Source organism: Dipodomys ordii, unplaced genomic scaffold, assembly GCF_000151885.1.
Source record: "Dipodomys ordii isolate 6190 unplaced genomic scaffold, Dord_2.0 Scaffold122, whole genome shotgun sequence".
In the NCBI taxonomy this organism is placed as follows: domain Eukaryota; kingdom Metazoa; phylum Chordata; class Mammalia; order Rodentia; family Heteromyidae; genus Dipodomys; species Dipodomys ordii.
The window spans coordinates 2,609,019-2,628,369 of NW_012267338.1; the positions used below are offsets into that span (position 1 = coordinate 2,609,019).

A 19,351-nucleotide genomic window follows, 5' to 3' on the forward strand; every position below is an offset into this window, starting at 1 on the left:
GAAATTCCCTAACATGCTTTTGTTCTCTTTGAAAGTAACATACAATCATTAGGTACTCAGAATTAATTTCAGACTCTGTCTTGCAAATTAAAAAAAAAAGTCATCATTTATTTGGCACGATCAGGCTTGCATCCCTAATAGAATGAGGTATGGTATTAATTTATTAACTACAGAGAAGAATGTCAGACGTAAGAACTTGGTGATCATGAGCAATTATGAGAACCATTACGTGGTATGAAATCTGAGCAGAAAACTCACATTAGGAAAGAATCCACCCTTGAAATAAAGAAAACAGTCTGCGCTGTATTAGTTACAGCCCACGTAAAATCCACAACCCACACAAACGGAAGAGTCCAGCCAAACACAGAGGCACGGCCGCCCTGGGGTGGCAGTTTCTTACCCTTTGGGTTACTTGTTCTTCCGCGGTGCTAAAATTGGATATTGTGTTCTGTACAATGAAACACAGACCAGACAATGGGGGAAACAACACAAGCCTCTAGTGGAAGGCCTCTGAGAAGAGAATTTCTGTCTGTGTTATTCACTGATGGATCCTAAATCCTTCAGTACCTGGTACGTACTGAGCTTTGAATAAAGGCTCATTACACGTGTAGTCTGCTCCATTTCCAGCCTTGAATTGATAAGCTAAACACTTTCTTAAGAATTTGCACTGATTTATCTCTATCTCATTAACTTGCTTCCATAAAGAAGAACTAAACCACAGGAATTTACAAAGGTAGTCCTGAGAATGGAGGCCATTTTAGCTGGCAATCCCTACTGAACCCAGATGCCTGAAACCTATTCATCCCCTAAAACGAATCTGAACTAGAAATCAAATTGCTCCTTCGTGTAAAATTACTAAATAAATAGAATAAACTCAAAAGCTAAGGTAGTGATCTTTTAATGATACTAAAAAGAAGGTTTCAAAAACAGAGGAGAAATCTACATGTCATCTATAAGATGGGATTTAAGCAGATAAAAGTGCTATTAATAACTATGCTTCTTGGGTTTCTTCCTTTAAAAAATCCAAACAGTGTGGCCAGCTTCGTGCCCACATCAAAGCAAGCCAAGGCCTGGAGAAGAGGAGAAAAGAAGGCTCCATGCAATATCTCTCCCAGTGCCTAAATGCATTGTACAAAAATGTTCTTTGACTCAACAATAAACTTAGGAAACCAGAAACAGAGACAGAACAGGAAGATAAACCCACAAGAGAAAACAACCGTGACATGGCCACACCCCCTTCCAGTTTTCTCCAAAACATTTTTCTGACCAGATGAATGCAATAAGTCAAAGAGCCCTATTTTTTTAAAATTTTTTTTTTTTTACTGCCTGAGTCTGGGATGTGGAACACACAGATCAATGAGCAATCTCTTGTTTTCAGGAAATCATGAGCCTCCAGCACAAATTATGTAAAGCACGGAGGGTCTGGCACCCAAGTTGCCCAAATGGAAGTTATAAAGCCATGAGCAAGGGCCTGAGTGTATGTATGAGAGATGTTAGGACATTTCAGAAAGCTGTAATTTAAGAGGTCTATTCAAAGATGCTTTTGAGCTGGGTGCCTGTGGCTCACCCTGTATTCCTAGCTACTCTGGAGGCTGAGATCTGAACCAGAAGTAGAGCTGTGGCTCAAGTGGTACAGAGCCTAGCCTTGAGCAAAAAGATCTCAGGGTGTTGTGAATTAACTAAAAGTCTCCCAACGTTGTATCTGTGTCCTCTGACCTGAGCTATCTCTGCCTTATTCTCTCTGAAATCACCTGGTTTATGGAGAAAAGGGAAGATTCAGTGAGAAGTACTCTGTGTGTAAGGCAAACTGCCCCTCAAACAGGCATTGTCTTATTGAAGAAAGCAATCCAAAGCTCAGGAGATCACCCTGTTCCTGTTCTGTTCTAGTGCTAAAGTTCAAATCTCCAGCATTCCTCCAGGACAAAGACTGAGGTAATGGTCCACCAGCCCACACACCAGTGACCTGGGACTGTTTTCACTCCGTGTATATTTCTTATTTCTCCCTGCCTCCAGTTTTCCCTATTTAACCTGAAACCATTGTCTGCACTTCTGGAAATAGCTGAAGATGTTATCTTCCCATGCCTGCCATGGAACACGTGTCCTTCTTCCGCCCTTCACCGTGGTTCCCTACTTGGCATATAGGGGCGAGTGGCCTTACCTAACTTGACACTCTTGGACTTTGAGCTTTAGCAATACAGGTTAGGCAGCTCATCAAGTCTCAGTGTTCTCATACCATAACTCCCTCTTCCCTACCTCCCTGTGTAAAAACGTAGGTTGAAAAGAAAGAGGAGTAATGGAAAGGTACTGAGACTAGCTTGGATAATTCCCATTATGAAGGGTATATCATCATTCTGAAAAGGAAAAGAATAAATCCAGAGATGAAAAAGGATTTCAGAAAATTTAGTATGTACACAACAGGGTACTACCTGGCCTCCAAAAAGGACCTTCTATCATATTCCTCAATCTGGGTGAACCTGAAAGGCACTCTGCCACGTAACATAAGCCAGGCACAGAAAGAGAAATCCTGACTGATCGCATATGTGCAGCTAAAAATGTGGATTTCATAGAAGTTGGAGAGAATAAAGGTGCATACCAGGGACTAGGTTTGGGAAATAGGATAAATCAGTATAAGGGTAGAAAGTTTTAATGAAATAGGAAGAATGCGTTCTGAAGATCCAACATGGTAACTACAATTAATAATCACCTCCATGCTTAAAAAAATCTAAGAAAGTAAGTCTTAAGAAAAAATACTAAAGAAGAAGGAGAATATGCAGGTGGAGGAAGAGGAAGAAAAGGAGGAGAAGGAGGAAGTGGTTAGGCACTAGTAGCTCACACTGTAATCCTAGTTATTCAGGAGGCTGAGATCTGAGAATTGTGGTTTAAAGCCAGCTTGGGTGGGAAAGTTTGTGGGATGCTTATCTCTAATGAACCACCAAAGAAGCTGGAAGTAGAGCTGTAGCTCACATGGTAGAGTGCCAGCCTTGAGAACAAAAGCTCAGGGACAGGGCCCAGGCCCTGAGTTCCAGCTGCAGGACTGGCCAAATTAAAAACGAAAAAAAGTAAATCTTAAACACGCTGACTATAAAATTTATAAGTATTTGAGGTGATGGATGTTAATTACCTTGATCTATGCATTCCACAGAGTATTCATGGGTCCTAATACCACCTATCACCCCATAAACCCATACAAGGTGCTCTCAATTTCAACAGCAGAACTTATGGACCTGGAGAGTTGAAACTGGGGACTTCCTGTTCCCATGGCTGCTCCTGACACTGCCCCATTCTCCTCTGAAGGTTCTGAGGAAGCATTCCCAGGCCTGATGAATTGGTAATGAGTTGTGATTAAGTACAACCGAATTCTAAGTCCTGTGTGCCTGAGAAATGTCTCCCACAGCATCAAAACTGCCAACAATAGTGACCCAAGGCTACTTCCATTACGAATTTGGACTTTGCTTTAAAAAAAAAAATAGTTTCTATGATGGTTTGCTAGATAATGACCCACACATGAAGTGTTCTCCATGATTAACAATGGCATCTGTCCTCTGTCCAGTGCCAGGAAGGGAAATGCAGGCTGACCACGGCCAGTCCAAAACAGAGTCCACTTCTAAAAACAGAATGCACTACAGCTCACTCTGCAGGCTCTTCCATTGATGATGAGTGTGTTGATGTCTTCTTTAAAAAAGCAATCCACTAAATGCTTGTAGATCCTGGACTGCAGATTACTCGCTGACCTAAATATTACTGGCACTGCTTGGAGCCCTGCAGGGCCTAGGACTTGGACACACGATGAAGGTCTTCAGTGAAGATGAATTTTGAAAAAGCCGAGATAAGCAGACTAATTTCCTACCAAAGCATTTTCTTCTGATCTTGGAAATGTTAAAAGGGCCACCTGAGTGGATTATTTTGAGCAAAGAAAACTCAATGGCCAGTGTAAACAACTAACCCACCCCAGTCCCTCCGACACACCACGTGAAGCTTTCCAGGCTCTAGCTAGCAAGCAGGGCTGCAGGAGACTGTACTTTCTGTGTACGGTGTACTGCTTTCTCACATATGTGGTCAAGGGACTGTGAAGATGGAAAAGGAGAATACACAAACACCATGTAGCCATGTGCCTGGCTGCAATGACCATCACTATTACGTTGGGCCCATTTTTCAATCCAGTCAGAGAGTGAAGGAACAGAAAATAACTGTTTTTCTTCATTCATGGTTTCACTCTGGTTTTGGTTTGGTTTATTTTCCGCCAGTACTTGGGCTTGAACTCAAAGCCTCACACTCTCTCTCAACTGATGCTCTACTGCTTAAGCCACACCTCTACCTCCTCCTTTTTTATATTATAATGTTTTTGTTGATGATATCCAGTGTAACATTTGAACATAAGTATATATTGGGGAATAGCTAAGTGAGGTCATTTAACAAGCATTACTGCATATATGTGCCATTTTTCTATGGTGAGACCACCTAAAAATCTACTTTCTTCACATACCTGAATAACAGACATTGTTCACTGTTTTACTGGCTAAGGAGTTAAGAGTTTCTTGGGTTAATAAACCTGGTGGCTCTGAACCACAATTCTCAGATCTCAGTCTCCTAGGATTACAGGAATGAGCCACCAACGCCTGGCTCACTGTTTCATTTTGAACCAGAATATTTCTTTTATTCTTTTCTTTTCTTCTTTTTTTTTTTTGTCAGTTGTAGGGCTTGAGCTCTGGGCCTGGACACTGGCCCTGAGCTCTTCAGCTAAAGGCTAGTGCTCTACCACTTGAGCCACAGCACCACTTCCAGTGTTCTGGTGATTAAATGGAGATAAGAATCTCACAGACATTCCTGCCCGGGCTGGCTTTGAACCATAATCCTCAGATCTCAGCCTCCAGAGTAGCTAGGATTACAGGTGTGGTGCCTGGCTGAATATTTTTTAAAAAAAAAATCATTGTTGTGTTAGAGGTGATATACAGTGGAATTACCTTTTTACATCGCATCAGGTGTACACACATTCCCTTCTTTTTGCATCCTGTCATCTGTTCCCTCCTCCCCTCCCATTCTCTCCCGCCCATCTCTGTCCACCGCTTGTGAGGTTCATTGCATCAATGTCTAATGCAGCCAGGGGACTCCACTGCTGTACTTTTTCACCCATTTTCCACTGATTCTGTGCCCGCCCGCCATCTTCCCTCAGATGTCTATATATGTGGCAAAAAATACAGAGCCATCTGAAAATAAAAAGACAAAGTAAGAAAAGGTTCTTTGTTTCCTTATCTTTCATTTCGGTCTGGGTATTACAACTTGGAGATTTTCTCCAAGACTATCCTCTTTGTGGACCAGAATATTTCTAAGTATCTCAAAAGCATTGCCATGAAACAGTTTACTTGACAGTTCATGTTTTTTTTTTTTGTCGGTCGTGGGGCTTGAACTCTGGGCCTGGGCGCTGTCCCTCAGCTCTTCAGCTCAAGGCGAGCGCTCTACCACTTGAGCTACAGCACCACTTCCGGTTTTCTGGTGGTTTATTGGAGATAGGAGTCTCACAGTCTTTCCTGCCTGGGCTGGCTTTGAACCGTGATCCTCAGATCTCAGCCTCCTGAGTAGCTAGGATTACAGGGGTGAGCCAACAGTGCCCGGCACAGTTCATGTTTCTTTGAATCAAATATTTACAACATTTTGTTAGCAACAAAGCAAGTGAAGGTAATGTCTAAAATATTTATTATTCCTAAGAGAGTCAGTGTGTTTACACTGAACATGAAGTATCATTTTTGAAAGAAGAAAACAGGAGCCCAAGAGTAAGGGAATGCACACAGTATACATGAAGGAGATGTACCAGATCCCTGCACTAATGTCACGTTTGATGACCCGGAAATGACTCTAAGCTCTCCTGAGAGCACACACTCATACAACAGGAAAGAGGTGACTATGTGAAATACTGACCACTGTTTCTGCATACGTCACCGCAGTGCAGGTATTATTAGCACTACGGAGAAACTGAGTCAATAAGGAACACTGGGAGTTAGACCTAGATAGCAGCAAAGTGCCAGCCCTTCCCAACACTGGAAAGCAGTGTCTTCAACATGCTTGCTACTGAAAAAAAAACACATCACACAGCACTGGTAGCTCACGCCTCACGCCTGTAACCCTAGCTACTCAAGAGGCTGAGATCTGAGGATCACAGTACAAAGCCAAGCTGGGCAGAAAAGACCATGTGATTCTTATCTCCAAGTAAGCACCAGAAAACCGGAAGTGGTGCTGTGGCTCAACGTGGTAGAGTGCTCGCCTTGAATGGAAAAGCTCAGGGACAGTGCCTAGGCCCTATAACTGACAAAAATAAAATAAAATAACAAATAAAAAAAATCACCTTTTCTAGTTTCCCTGCTATTAAGTAGTTATGTCACTGTGAAACTTCTAGAGAAAGAAAAGTGTCCCAAGAGCACATACCTGTGGTAGAGTCAATGGTGAAAAGGTCTGATAGGTCCCCCGGCATAAGTTCATAAGCCACTGTTCCGTACACTCCAGAGTCCCTGTCCCTGGCGAGGACGGAGATGACCTCGGTGCCCGGCTGTGTCTCCCCGCTGATGCTCGTCACATAGGTGGTCGGGGTAAACACAGGCCGGTTATCATTCACGTCCTCCAGCTCCACGCGGACGAAAGCTTGGGCACTCAGCCCACCCTGGGGAGGAATGAATGGTGATTACAAACAGGTCTCTGCTGCACCTTGGAAGACGAAAGCATCAACAATGATCCAACAACTGACTTTTGAAACAACAAAAACATGTACATGTATAAACACTGGGATACAGAATAATCAACAGTGATCTTAAAATAGGCTTTAGAAGCAATAAAACACACACACACACACATGCACGCACGCACGCACACATGCACGCATGTCATCATTTTGCTTCTAACCCTGCAGCATTAGTTCCCAGGTAATAGCATTCTATCTATACCTCAGGGCTGATCCTGAAAGGTGAAAGAAAGCTGGGCATGGTAGCATATACCTATGATCACAGAACACAGGAAGCTGAGGCAGATGAGAGTGAGACACATAGCAAGTCAAGTTGTGTCTCAGAAAAACAAAACAAAACAAAACCCCCACTATATTTCCTCAGGCTCTCAGAAAAACAGTCCTGGTATATAAGAACCAGCCATCATTGGTGGAAGGGGCCACAGGACATTGGTGACTTACCAACAGAAATGTCTTGAGTGGCAGCAACAGTGCTAAAGTAGACAAAGGTGAGCCACATCCAATCAGAACGCACCTGAACTTCCTCAAAAACTCTGAACATACCTGACATCAGTTAAGATACGGTCCAGCTGTCCGGGGCTGGTGTAAGACATTCAGCTACCTGTCATAACAATTCTATCTTCACAAGGTTTAGGATGAAGTGACATCCAAGATGGTGGCAGTGTCAAGTCATATCCCTACAGCCGTTCCTTCTGGACTCTGGAATCCTCTTTCGAAGGAGCACGCTGAGAAGCCAGTATTCCTCAGGACAGCATGAGTAGAGCAGACCTAAACCCATTTATTTCATTCTCATATAGCATCCACTGTCCAAGGCTGTGTTACCTTAGAAACTATCCTGATAATGTAGCTCATGAGCAGCCTTGGGGCAAAACTGCTTAACTGAGCTGCTTCCAGCTTTCTGGCCCTTAGAACCCATGTGAGATAACAAACATTTGCTATTTTATTTTATTATTTTTTGGGGGGGTCCGGTGGTGGGGCCTGAACTCTGGGTCTCGGCACTGTCCCTCAGCTCTTCAGCTCAAGGCTAGCGCTCTACCACTTGAGCCACAGCGTCACTCCTGCTTTTTTCTTTTTTTCTTACATGGTGCTGAGGAATTGAACCCAGGGCCTCATGCATGCAAGGCAAGTCTCTACCACTGAGCCACCTTCCCAGCCCCACATTTGCATTTTATGCTGCTAAATTTAAGGATAATTTGTTACACAGCAACAAGTAGCTCATACATCCTATAAATCCATCCAGGCATGGCTATTTCTTCATTGTGTTGTTCTCGTTCCATCAACGAGTCAGGCACTACTTTGATGTAGTCTTAATCATTTCCATTTTCAAAATTATGGTAAGAATTCCTAAGCCAACTACTTACACTTGAATCTCCTCAATTTATTCTGTGAAGGGTGGGCTGTGCTTTCAGAAAGCGCTGAACTTAACAGCATATCAGAGACAGAAGGTTACTTAAGACAGTTGGCAGATAAGGAAAATTCTGGGCTGTTATTTTCTACTATTTCTCTTTGTTCTTGCCTTTGGGACCTCGTGGATAGTGGAATATTACTATCAGCCCTTCATACCTTAGCTCTGATGAGCTTGGTAGTGGACTTTCATCTCTGGTGAGCTAAGAGGTCTAACTTACAGCAACAAAGGTGAAGAGAAACAACTTAGGGCCAGCCCTATTAAAGAAACACAGCATGTTAGGTCTCTCCAAAGCCACACAAAGCAACCTTTCAAGACTCCTCCCAGATTCACTGAGAAGCTGAATAAGATGAAAATAAATACATCACTAATGCCAGACTATAGCATAGTTCTGGCCATGCTGATGAGGCGCTGTTGCTGGAGAGGTTAAGGGAGGGAAACGTGCATTAAAAGAATTCAAAAGGTGAGAAACTCTGTTTCTGTTTTTTGTTCAGATGATTTGCTTTGAAAGAAATAAAAGGGACAAAACGGATTTTCAAAAAAGTATGTGAAATCAAAAGGAGTCTGATTTTTAAAACAGAGGCTACTGTTATGCTGTATAGGCCTGTGAGAGTCATACAGGAGAATGTGAGAAATTAATGATGTAAGAAAAACAATCAAATCATTCCAGACCTGAGATCCTTGAGCAGCTCAAGTGTATGGGCGCCTGAACCCCTGAACTGTGGAGGAATTTGCTTCTGATGCAAACACAGCTGTGGGAAATACAGTAATGGGTATGGTCATGGAAAAGCAGGCCAGCTGGTGAGCAGGAAGTTGCAGGGTCTTGGTGGCAGGCAGGAAAGAAGGTCCTCTCTTAAGCAGATGTGTTCTTTTTCTTCAGGCACCATCAGCTGCTCAGCTGGGAGTATAGAAGAGGCCAAGCCTCTGGGAATCAGACAGAGCCCAGGTTTAGACAGACAGTTTGCCATCGAATGACTTGAATGGTGAGTAATGGGTCAGGGATGGTCACACAGGGGGAGAATTACCGACTAGAGCGAAAGTGCAACCTGAAGATAAACATGCTTTTCAGGAGACAACGGGCTTGAAAGCAAGATTTTAGAACTTGTATGATTACTGCTGATGAGCCTTATACATGAGAAAGTCACGGTGGTTATAGATACTGAGCTCTCCATAATGATAGGACACAGGGATTGCTACAGTGTGGCCAGCCCAGGCAGAAAGGTCCGGGTGAAACTCTTAACTCCAATTAACCACCAGAAAACAGAAGTGGTGCTGTGGCTCAAAGTGGTAGAGTGCTAGCCTTGAGCAAAAGAGCTCAGAGACAGTGAGCGCCCAGGCCATGAGTTCAAGCCCCATGACTGACCGCCCCACCCCCCAAAAAAGTAAGTAATGAAGTAAAGTGGTGTTTAAGACACCTCAGAATAAATCCCTATAATATATGCGAGACTATAGTCCAGACAATTTAACTAGAAAACAAGAGGCCAATGGGTGGTGAATGAAAAGAAAGGGAAACGTTAAGCACTGAAACACTTTTTGGAAAATAGGAAAACAAGTGATTTCAGTTCAAATGAACTTGCCCTTCTCCACTGCAAGTTTGCTCTTGGGGTTCATCTGTATGGTATATGCACTATTAGCATGACTTCTATGAAGCTTTTATCATGAATATACACAGTGGTGACAAGTCTGACCAAATCCTTCTCTTAACTTCCAGGGGAGAGATGGATTGAAATCATTTTAGCTTAGACACGTATTTCAGCTACAGAATTCAGGATATAACAAAACAAATGAGGGGTAATAAAAAATATACCCCCAAAATAACAACTCCCTCTTAGAAAATGATGGGAAAAGGAAATTTTAAAAATTAGGTACAAGGAGGGGATAAATTAAACCATAGAGCTTTATTGTGGAAAAAACAACAATGTAATCCTATTATTTGGCTCCACTATGTAAGTGAATAGCATTTCATCTCGGTTGTGATAAATAGCAGCAGCTGTAATAGCAAAAGTGAAATATTGAGAAGTAATTTCAATAGAGTGGGAAAAGTGATTGAGTTTTAAAAGCAATATATTGACTACCACCACAAGGAGAAATAGAGCAGTGGCAAAGAAGCCCAGAATACTGAAAGTGTTTTAGAAGGAAAATGCTTCTACTGACAGATAAAAATCCCTTACAAATCAATGATAAATGGGTTCACAGAAAAGTTCTTACAAAGGACCTACAGGACATTTATTAGAAAGAGAAAGGATCCGAGAAGATGCCATAGATTGTCAAGAGATTATTAAAAAGTTCAAGGACTTCCATCGAGGTTCCGTTTATTCTTTAAAATATGTTCATTAAGGCCTGAATTCCAACAGCCAAGCATTAAATTGTCTGACTTCATGTACTCTTTGGATGCAGTTGAGATTGGTTTTAGAGGCAGACCGCTGCACCATTATCAATTGTTTCTCTTTTGATGCTGTCTCTCTGATGGATGTACACTGTAGGACATATCTCACACAGAATAATTGGGGCAGATTCAGAGGTCACCCTGTTGAAACTCACATTTATCACAAAAGAATTTCAAGAAGATTATGCAGGAATACTGCATGCTGGGTAACTTGCTCTATATATGCATATGTATGTATACTTATATGTATATATATATCGTATATGTATGTAGACAAATACACAATTGCACATATGCACATATCCAAGCAGGGTGAAGGAAGCTTTTAGAGCCTTTGTTGGAGAGAAGGGGAAGATTCTTCTAGAACTCGTTTTAAGAATACATCTCTCCCTTACACCAGGCACTGATACAAGGAGGGTCCTGTTCTTTTCCTGGGCTCCTCTATGATCATCTCCCCGGGTCAAAAGGCAGCCAAGTTGGAGACGGTAACTGAGCACCTGAGGACAAGGAGGCCTTGAAGCACTGTTAGCTCACAGGAGATGCTAAGAAGACTTTCACCGAAGCTAAATGCGGCCTAGGTTCATCCTGGGAAGAATGAGGAATCAGTCCTTCTAGGAGGTGAACTGCTTGCTTGTGCAACAAGCTGCTCACTTGCAATATCAGAAATGACACCGGGTCTAAGGTGGAAATGTAAATGGAAGAACAAAATCAGGGACTCGCCATTCTGCAGCCCCTAAGGAACAATGAGAACTCCTAACACTTCCTAAACGAACCTGGAACTAATCAGGTCTGCTCTCTAAATGCCAGCTTGTAGAAAACAGTGGAGAGAAAAGAACAAATTAAACAAATCCCCCAAAATACACACTCAGCATGTGGAAAACTTACATGACAAATGACCCGATTTCTGTACAAAAATAACATCACAGGAGAAAAGGTAAGGGGAGGAATAATAGTTACGGGTTGACAGGTAAGGGCTAGATCAATCATTACTTTATGAACTTAATTGAATGTCGATTCAAAAACCCAACTATTAAAAGATGTGCTTAGTTAAGCTCCAAATTTTTAACATAGAGTAGATATTAGAGGTTATCAAAGAAATGGCTATCTGTATATGGTAAGTATAATTTAATAATGGATGAATGAAACAGGGCCTGGTATTTGCTCCAGCAAAGGAAACAGTAGCTGATACAGGATGCATGCTTAACTGGTTGCTGAGTATCGTTGGGTAGGTGTTCTGATGGGCGCGTGTGACACTTCATCCCCAAAGACTTACCCCATCCTTTGCTTTCACCAGCAGATCAAAGGTGTCTGGATCTTGTTCCCTGTCGATGTCTTGAGACACACAGATTCGCCCATCATGTGGGTCAATCTGGAATGCTGGAGGGGCCTCGGCACTTTGGAAGCCATTATAAAGAGAATACTCAACTAAGCCATACAGCCCTGCATCTGCATCCGACGCTTTTACCTAGGAGAAAGGAAATGGATTCATAAATGATCAGGAAGTAAACTAGAAATGTTTCTTTTACTTTTCAGTTGGTCATGAATTACCACAGTGATCTGTCCAACCAAGTCACACACAGCTACTCACAAAGTACAGGCTTTGGTTCTTTCCCTCCCCCTCCTCCCCTCCCCCCACCCCTCTCTCTAACACATATTCTACAAAGGAACAAGTCACATCCCAGGAAATAAGACAGAATGAACAGTGCAAGATTTTCATCTCTAAGAACAGATTCAAAACATGTTTATTTCTAGAATTTTTCATTAATATTTTTCAGACCAGAGTAGGCCGCAGGTTAATGAAACCAAAGAAATAATAAAGAAAAAATAAAGCACAGTGAAAAATATAATAGGCTAGAGAGAAGTCTAAAACTTCCATGTCATAGGCTCAGTATAATTCTTTTGATTTACAGCCCACTTAATAGTAACAGCAAACGTGTATATATATATATATATATATATATATATAAAACACTTCAGGTAAGAGATAGGAGCACTCCAAGGAAAGAGCAAGAGACAAAGAGAAATGGAGAGAGGTAGGAAGAGGGAAGAAAGGGGGAGAAAGGGAAGGAAGAAGGAGAGAAGAAAGAAGGGAGGGAGGAGGAAAAAGGAACTAAGCTTGCTATTCAATTATCCCCTTTCTCCTCCACCCTTAAAAAAGACAGCCCAAATGAATGGGACAAGTCAGGAGGACTTGTCCTTTGAAGTATTACAAACTAAACAATTCAAACAGTGTGATCTAAAAAAAGAATTTGGCAGGCAGAACAAGAGAACACAAAAGAGGGACCTGCAACAGATTGTGGTAAATATAAATGTTTTGTATATGACAAAGGAAACCACTGGAGACTTGGGGTTTATCCACAGAAGTTGCTAGAAAAAAACCTGGCAAAATGCATGGAGGAAAAATCAAGTTTGATATTATCCTCACATTAAAATAAATTCTACACAGACACGTCAAATGTAAATAATGAAATCATTTAAAGCACAAATATATATTTAGCTGCTCCTTACACTGGAAAGATATTTGAAGGCGAACAGGCATTTTAAAGTAAAAGAATTGACAAAATCAATCACACAGTGACTATAAAACTGTGTAATAATGCCATATATTATGTATCTATGTTTTTATATAAGACATATATTTATGTATGTATGATTACATATAAATATAAAAATATATGTATCTTTAGAAATTAAAATGATACTGTTTTCCCAATCAAAGATATCCCCGAGCCACGCGCCGGTGGCTCACGCCTGCTACTCAGGAGGCTGAGATATCTAAGGATCATGGTTCAAAGCCAGCCCGGGCAGGAAAGTCCGTGAAACTCTAATCTCCAACAAACTACTAGAAAACTGGAACTGGCGCTGTGGCTCAAGTGGTAGAGCACTCACCTTGAGCTGAAGAGCACAAGGACAGTGTCCAGGCCCAGAGTTCAAGCCCCAGGACTGATAAAAAAAATGCCTGAGGACACATAAACAGACAATTCACAGAATGATAAATACATAACATTTTAGATATTCAACTTCAATAGTAATCAAATTAATGAAAGAGAAAATGGCATGTTTTGGCCTGGCAATTGGCAACCATTAAAATAAATAGCAAGTGTTTGGAAAGGTGTAGCAAGATGCATTCCTTTTTTATAGTCCATGTAGAACTAATTTTTTTTATCATATACATATGTTAAACAATCACCCATATCTAAAAATATTCATCTCCTTTGACTCTGCATTTCTACAAGTATATGTAAGAAGAAAGATATCTGTGTAAAAGACATATAATACAGCACAGCATTGATTGTTCGATGTCAAACACCACTGGTATTAAACAAACTATAATTCATCCATGAGACATAATTCAAGGTAGCCACAAAAACTGTATAATTAAAGACACAACACAATAAAATGTCAAGAGGGCCAGGAGCAGGGCTGGGAAGGTTGCTCAGTGGTAGAGTGCTTGCCTTGCATGCATGAGGTCCTGGGTTCAATTCCTCAGCACCACATACACAGAAAAAGCCAGAAGTGGAGCTGTGGCTCAAGTGGTAGAGTGCTAGCCCTGAGCTGAAGAGCTGAGGGACAGCGCCCAGGCCCAGAGTTCAAGCCCCACGACCAACAAAAAAAGGGGGGGGCAGGAACAGTTGCCATGTATATAATTCCAGGTACTTGGGATGTAACTTTGAGACTAGGCTGAGCAAAGAGCTATCCTTACAGATAAGCTGGGTGTGGTAGCACAAACACAAAACCCACTGCGCTGGAGGCCATAGGTAGGAAGAGCCTCACCTGAGGCTGGCCCTGGGGAAAAGTTCAGGTCCTGATTGACAGATAAACTAGAGGCAAAAAGGGCCAGGAACATGGCTTAAGTGGTAGGAACACTTGCTTAGCAGCTGTGAGGCCCTGGATTCAATCCTCAATGATAAAACAAACAAAAACAGCCAAGTAAAAATTAAATATAAAATTTTCCACTTATGCCAGAAAATGCACTGGATACAATAAAAGACTGAAGAAAGGCTAAATGTTAATTGATCTAATGTGGAAAATAACCATTTTTAATGTCTTTATTCCAGTAATCTTTCCATATATATATATACATATATATATGTATATATATATATATAATGAGATCATATAGATACCATCTACAGAAATAGTATTGCAAAAGAAGCTAGGGCATTAAAACCTCTGAATCCAAAAGTAAATTGGCCATTAACAGGCATCCGCCATCCATTCATTCAACTACTGGAGTGTCTTCCTGACACACCAACTCTTGCAAGCTCACTGTAATGAGTGAGTTTGGGAGCCACAGGTGCACCAGCATTCCTCATTTCTTTTTGTTTCTCTGAAGTGCGGGATATGGAATCCAGGACTTCACAAGAGTGTGGTACGTGCTCTGCCACTGAACTAGAGCCGGCAGCTACAGCACTGTTCTTTGTAAGCCAGGAGTGGACACAACATTTACAGTCAGGACCAGTGGGACCACTTTAGCTTTCATAGGCCACACAATCTCTGCTCAACTCTACCTTTTGAGTATGAAAGAGTAATGACAACTGTAAATGAATAGCTATGTTACAATAAATATTTGATTTATTAGGACCAAAGATCTGAATTTCAGCATAACTTTAACTTCTTAGGAAAAATTTCTTCTTTTTTCCACCATAAAAATAAATGCAAAGACAAAATAACACAAAAATAGGAAGCTGGTTGATCTGACCCAAGCACCAGAGTTTGCCAAGATCTGATCTAAAGCAGAGGAATAAGTCTTTAGAAAATCAGAGTCAAGCCAGATTCATGCCTATAATTCCCAGCAATTTAGGATGTAGAGAACCAGAGGACTGAGATTTGAGGCCAACGTGGGCATAAAGTTAGCCAGACCCTATCTCAACCAATAAGCCAGTCATGGTGATCACACATCTGTCACCCAGTTTAAGCAGGACACAGCAGATAGGAGGGTAACCATTTGAGGCCAGCCTTCAGCACATATGCAAAACTCTGACTATAAAATAAGGAAAGCAAAAAGGGTTGAGGGTGTGGCTCAAGTAACAGAGCTCCGTCTTAGCAACTATGAGGCCCTGAATTCAAACCCTAGTATGGGGGAGCAGGGAAGGGGGGGAAGAGGAGACATGCATCCAAAACTGAATTTGGATTGAAAATAATCTAAATTTATCACAGATATTCACAATGTCTGATACCATAAATCCTTTAATGACAGCTATATTCAAAAAGAGGATTTGAGCTACATATTCCTCCAAAGTTTTTTATTTCTCTGAAGCTCTAGTAAAAAAACTCACTGGCCAGCATGAAACATTTGTAGGAGACCTGGCAGCAGGAGGAGACTTATAAAAGCTGACGGTCCATTTTATTCATTCTTCTTACCTAAGATTTCACCATGGGATTTACATGAGGTACACAAGGGAGCTTTCAAATTTCAGAGTGAAAAATCTCCTTTCTCTCTCTGCCTTCTCTGTTTCAGTGAATTTCTCCAGCCTCGTAATTTAAACCTACGGCAGCCCTGACTCCACAGGTACAGCACCAGCCTCTCCCAGGACTTCAGAGTTCCATCTGGAAGGATCTCCTTCACGCAAGTATCCACTTGGCAGGTTCCATGAGCCATGGTCAAAACATCTTGTGAGTCTTCCCACTTCCTGCACAAAACCAGTTACCCAGCCAGTTGCCAGTGGCTCAAGCCTAAAATCCTGGCCACTCAGGAGGCTGAGATCTGAAGATTAACATTTGAAACCAGCCTAAGCAGGAACTCCAATTAACTACAAAAAGCAGGAAGTGGGGCTATGGCTCAAAAGTACTAGCTTTGAGCCAAAAAGCTCAGGGACAGAGTCCAGTCCCTAAGTTCAAGCCCCAGGACACACACACACACACACACACACACACACACACACACACACACACACACACACACACACACACACACACACACACACACACACACACACACACACACACACACACACACACAACCTTAGTGTTCCTTCACTCCTCCTGAATTCAATGGCTCCTCCACCTACCCTGAGGCTTCAGTAGAAAGACAGTGACTCTTCGGTTCTTTCTCCTAACTCAGCAAACCAGACTTTCTGAACATCTGTAAACAAGCTAGCTCTCCCAGCTACAAAGTCAGAGATGACTACCGACAAACACATTTAAAATAATAAACTCTGATCTATACATTTTATAGTATTTTTCAGATTAGGCAAGATGGCAAAGATTGGTTAAGTCTAGTATTGATTATAAAAGCTTTTTTTTTCAATAAAGCCTAGAAACAACAAAATCAAGTCCATCAAAATAAAAAGTAATCTAATTGCACAGCCATACAGTGAAATATTACACATTTGTTAGAAAGACTAAAGTAAGTTGCGTGTGATGGTTTGATCGTGTAATCTCAGCGCTTGGGAGACAAAAATCAGGAGGCTTGAGAGTTCAAGAACTATCTGGACTACAGAATGAGACTGCATCTTTAAAAAGAAAAGAATAAAAAGAACAAAGCAGATCTTTACAGACGTACATAGAAAAAGGTGTTCTATTGCTACTGACTTGGAGTGTCACAGAGCTAAGCAAGAGCTTGTATAGGGATCTTACAGTAACCATGACTCTTTTGCACATTGAAGCAGGCAGGCAGGCCAGAGAGGGACCACCCCTGTGGAGAAATGCCTGAATGTTCCCTGGCTCTTCCATGCCATCCCTGTTGCTTAATTGCCTTCTTCTTTAAAATCAGGATCAGAATCATCTCTCCTAGGCTCTAGAACCCCAAACAGGTAAAGATCTGAGGATAGCCAATGCAGGGTTTTCTTTTAAAGAAAGGTCCTTACCTGTTACTCAAATCCTGTTTAACCCACACCTGTCATGTGTACTAGGATTTAACTTCTGTTCTCAGAAGCTCTCAGAAATAAAGTCAAAAGAATCACAAATTAGGTCAAAAGTTTGAAATCAGGTTAGCCTTGATCTAGCATACCCATTCCATAGGCAAGAACAGAGCTCATTGGTGAGCTTTTTTTCCTTTCCAACTGTTCTTTTTGTTCTGTTTGGTTTCAATCTTTTTAAAATTATCTTTAAGCGGTTGTTCAAAGGAGTTGTCATTCAACAAAGCAGTTTATGACTACAATGCATCTTGACGAGTCCAATTAAGGTTATGGGCTCAACTTAAATAAACCATTCCATCACTGAAATATAACAGTTTACTCATACTTTTCTTGCTCCTTACCAAATATGACTTGCTACTTTTGCAAAACAGCAGCAACTCTTGACCCGCACGGCATTGTCCTACGCTCTTTTTCAGGCAGCTTGTCCACCCTCATGGTAACTCTGTGCTTTTTAAGACACCTAACGGTGTGAATTTCACCCCATCCATGGTTAACGCGTTACAGGAGAGGCAACAGTATTTTCCCCAAGTGACTTTATTTTGAAACTACCATTTTCTCAAAATGAAGAGATGCAGGAGCCTTGCATGTCATCTCAGAACGGCTGCTCACCTCTGGCCTGCGTAGAGCAAAACCACACAGAAGGCAACGGCTAGTGAGAGGAAAGGGTGGCAATGTATCAGGTGTTGAGGAAGGGAAACACAGGTAAGGATGGGATGTAAATTTTCTCTATGGCTTCTGCATTCAGGCACTCCCTGATAGGCACGTGAACCCTCCGTGAGCCAGTGTGGAATTGTGTCAGAGAAGGACAATGGGAAGCTCCCAATGCTGCTGTGAAGATTCATGGAAAGTGCCCAGTGCACTGACTCAAACTCAGTGATTGCTCTCAGTTCTCCGTGCCTTCCCATCCTGCCTCTGTCTGTCCAGCTCCAGTCCTCCATTGTCCACGCTGCAGTGGCACCAAGTCCAATGCACCATTGTGGGGTCAGCAGCGAGGCATGTCTCCAATGATGTCTCTAGAGTCACTTCCAAGGATGATCTTTGGAAAATCAATGCTGTTGGCTCCTGTTTTAGGAAGATATTCCCACATCCTCTGTCATTCACTTCCAGTGATGTTTCAAGGACAGGCCCTGCCTCTAAACAGCCTGCCTGCCCATTACTAAGCCATATGAGTGTAAACGTGATAGAGAGCAGGTCCCTGCTCCTACTTGAAATAAAGGCCTGAGTCTAAAGGTACACATACCCTCAAGACACTGGTGGCTCACGCCTGTAATCCTAGCTACTCATGCAAGACTCTTATCTTCAATTAACTCACAAAAAGATAGACGTGGGGAAGGGGTGCTGTGGCTCAAGTGGTAAAGCACTCAGCTTGAGCTGAAGAGCTGAGGGACAGTGCTCAAGCCCAGAGTTCAAGCCCCATGACTGACTAAAATATAGACACGGAGGTGTGGCTAAGCAGTAGACCACCAGCCCTCAGCCAAAAAGCAAGAGGACAAACCCTTGAGTCCCAGTACCAGTACATATACACAAAAAAGGTGCAAATTTTTCTAAATTTGTACTAAATTTTTCTACTATCTAGAGACTGTTCATCACAGGTTTGTATAATCAGAACACAGAACTGAAGAAACTTAATAAGAAGAGTTTCTCCTTTGACAGTCTCAAGGTTTTAAGCAGGACTCATTCCTCCTTCTCAGTGGGAGAAGATGAACAGAAACAGATGAACCCTCAGCACAAACCCTCAGAGTTCAGAGATTTTTATCCATGTCTCCAAAACATCATAACTATTTCATGTTATTTGTCTTTTGGGAGAACTGGAAAGAGAAACGGAGCTATAAATGCTAGATTGTCATGCCTGAGAACAAGTTTGATTTTCCATCCTGGATTGATTTGAAAATATGGTCCTCTTCCCAGAACTATTAAGAATCATTCACCTTTTCCCTACCCACCCCTCCGCTTTGGCTTTTAATCATTCCTCT

The 19,351-nt window shown here is 41.9% G+C and overlaps 1 protein-coding gene across 1 annotated transcript in view; it reads right to left on the reverse strand.

Annotated features, from left to right (window-relative positions):
- Positions 1-14,365, reverse strand: part of Dchs2 (dachsous cadherin-related 2) — a 77,176-nt gene extending 62,811 nt beyond the window's left edge. Inside the window, exons 1-3 of the mRNA XM_013029715.1 lie at positions 14,222-14,365; positions 11,792-11,983; positions 6,418-6,649 (exon numbers count right to left, since the gene is read on the reverse strand). Of these exons, the coding sequence (XP_012885169.1) occupies positions 6,418-6,649; positions 11,792-11,983; positions 14,222-14,365 (568 nt within the window). The remainder of the gene's footprint in view (positions 1-6,417; positions 6,650-11,791; positions 11,984-14,221) is intronic.
- Positions 14,366-19,351: the final 4,986 nt, after the last annotated feature.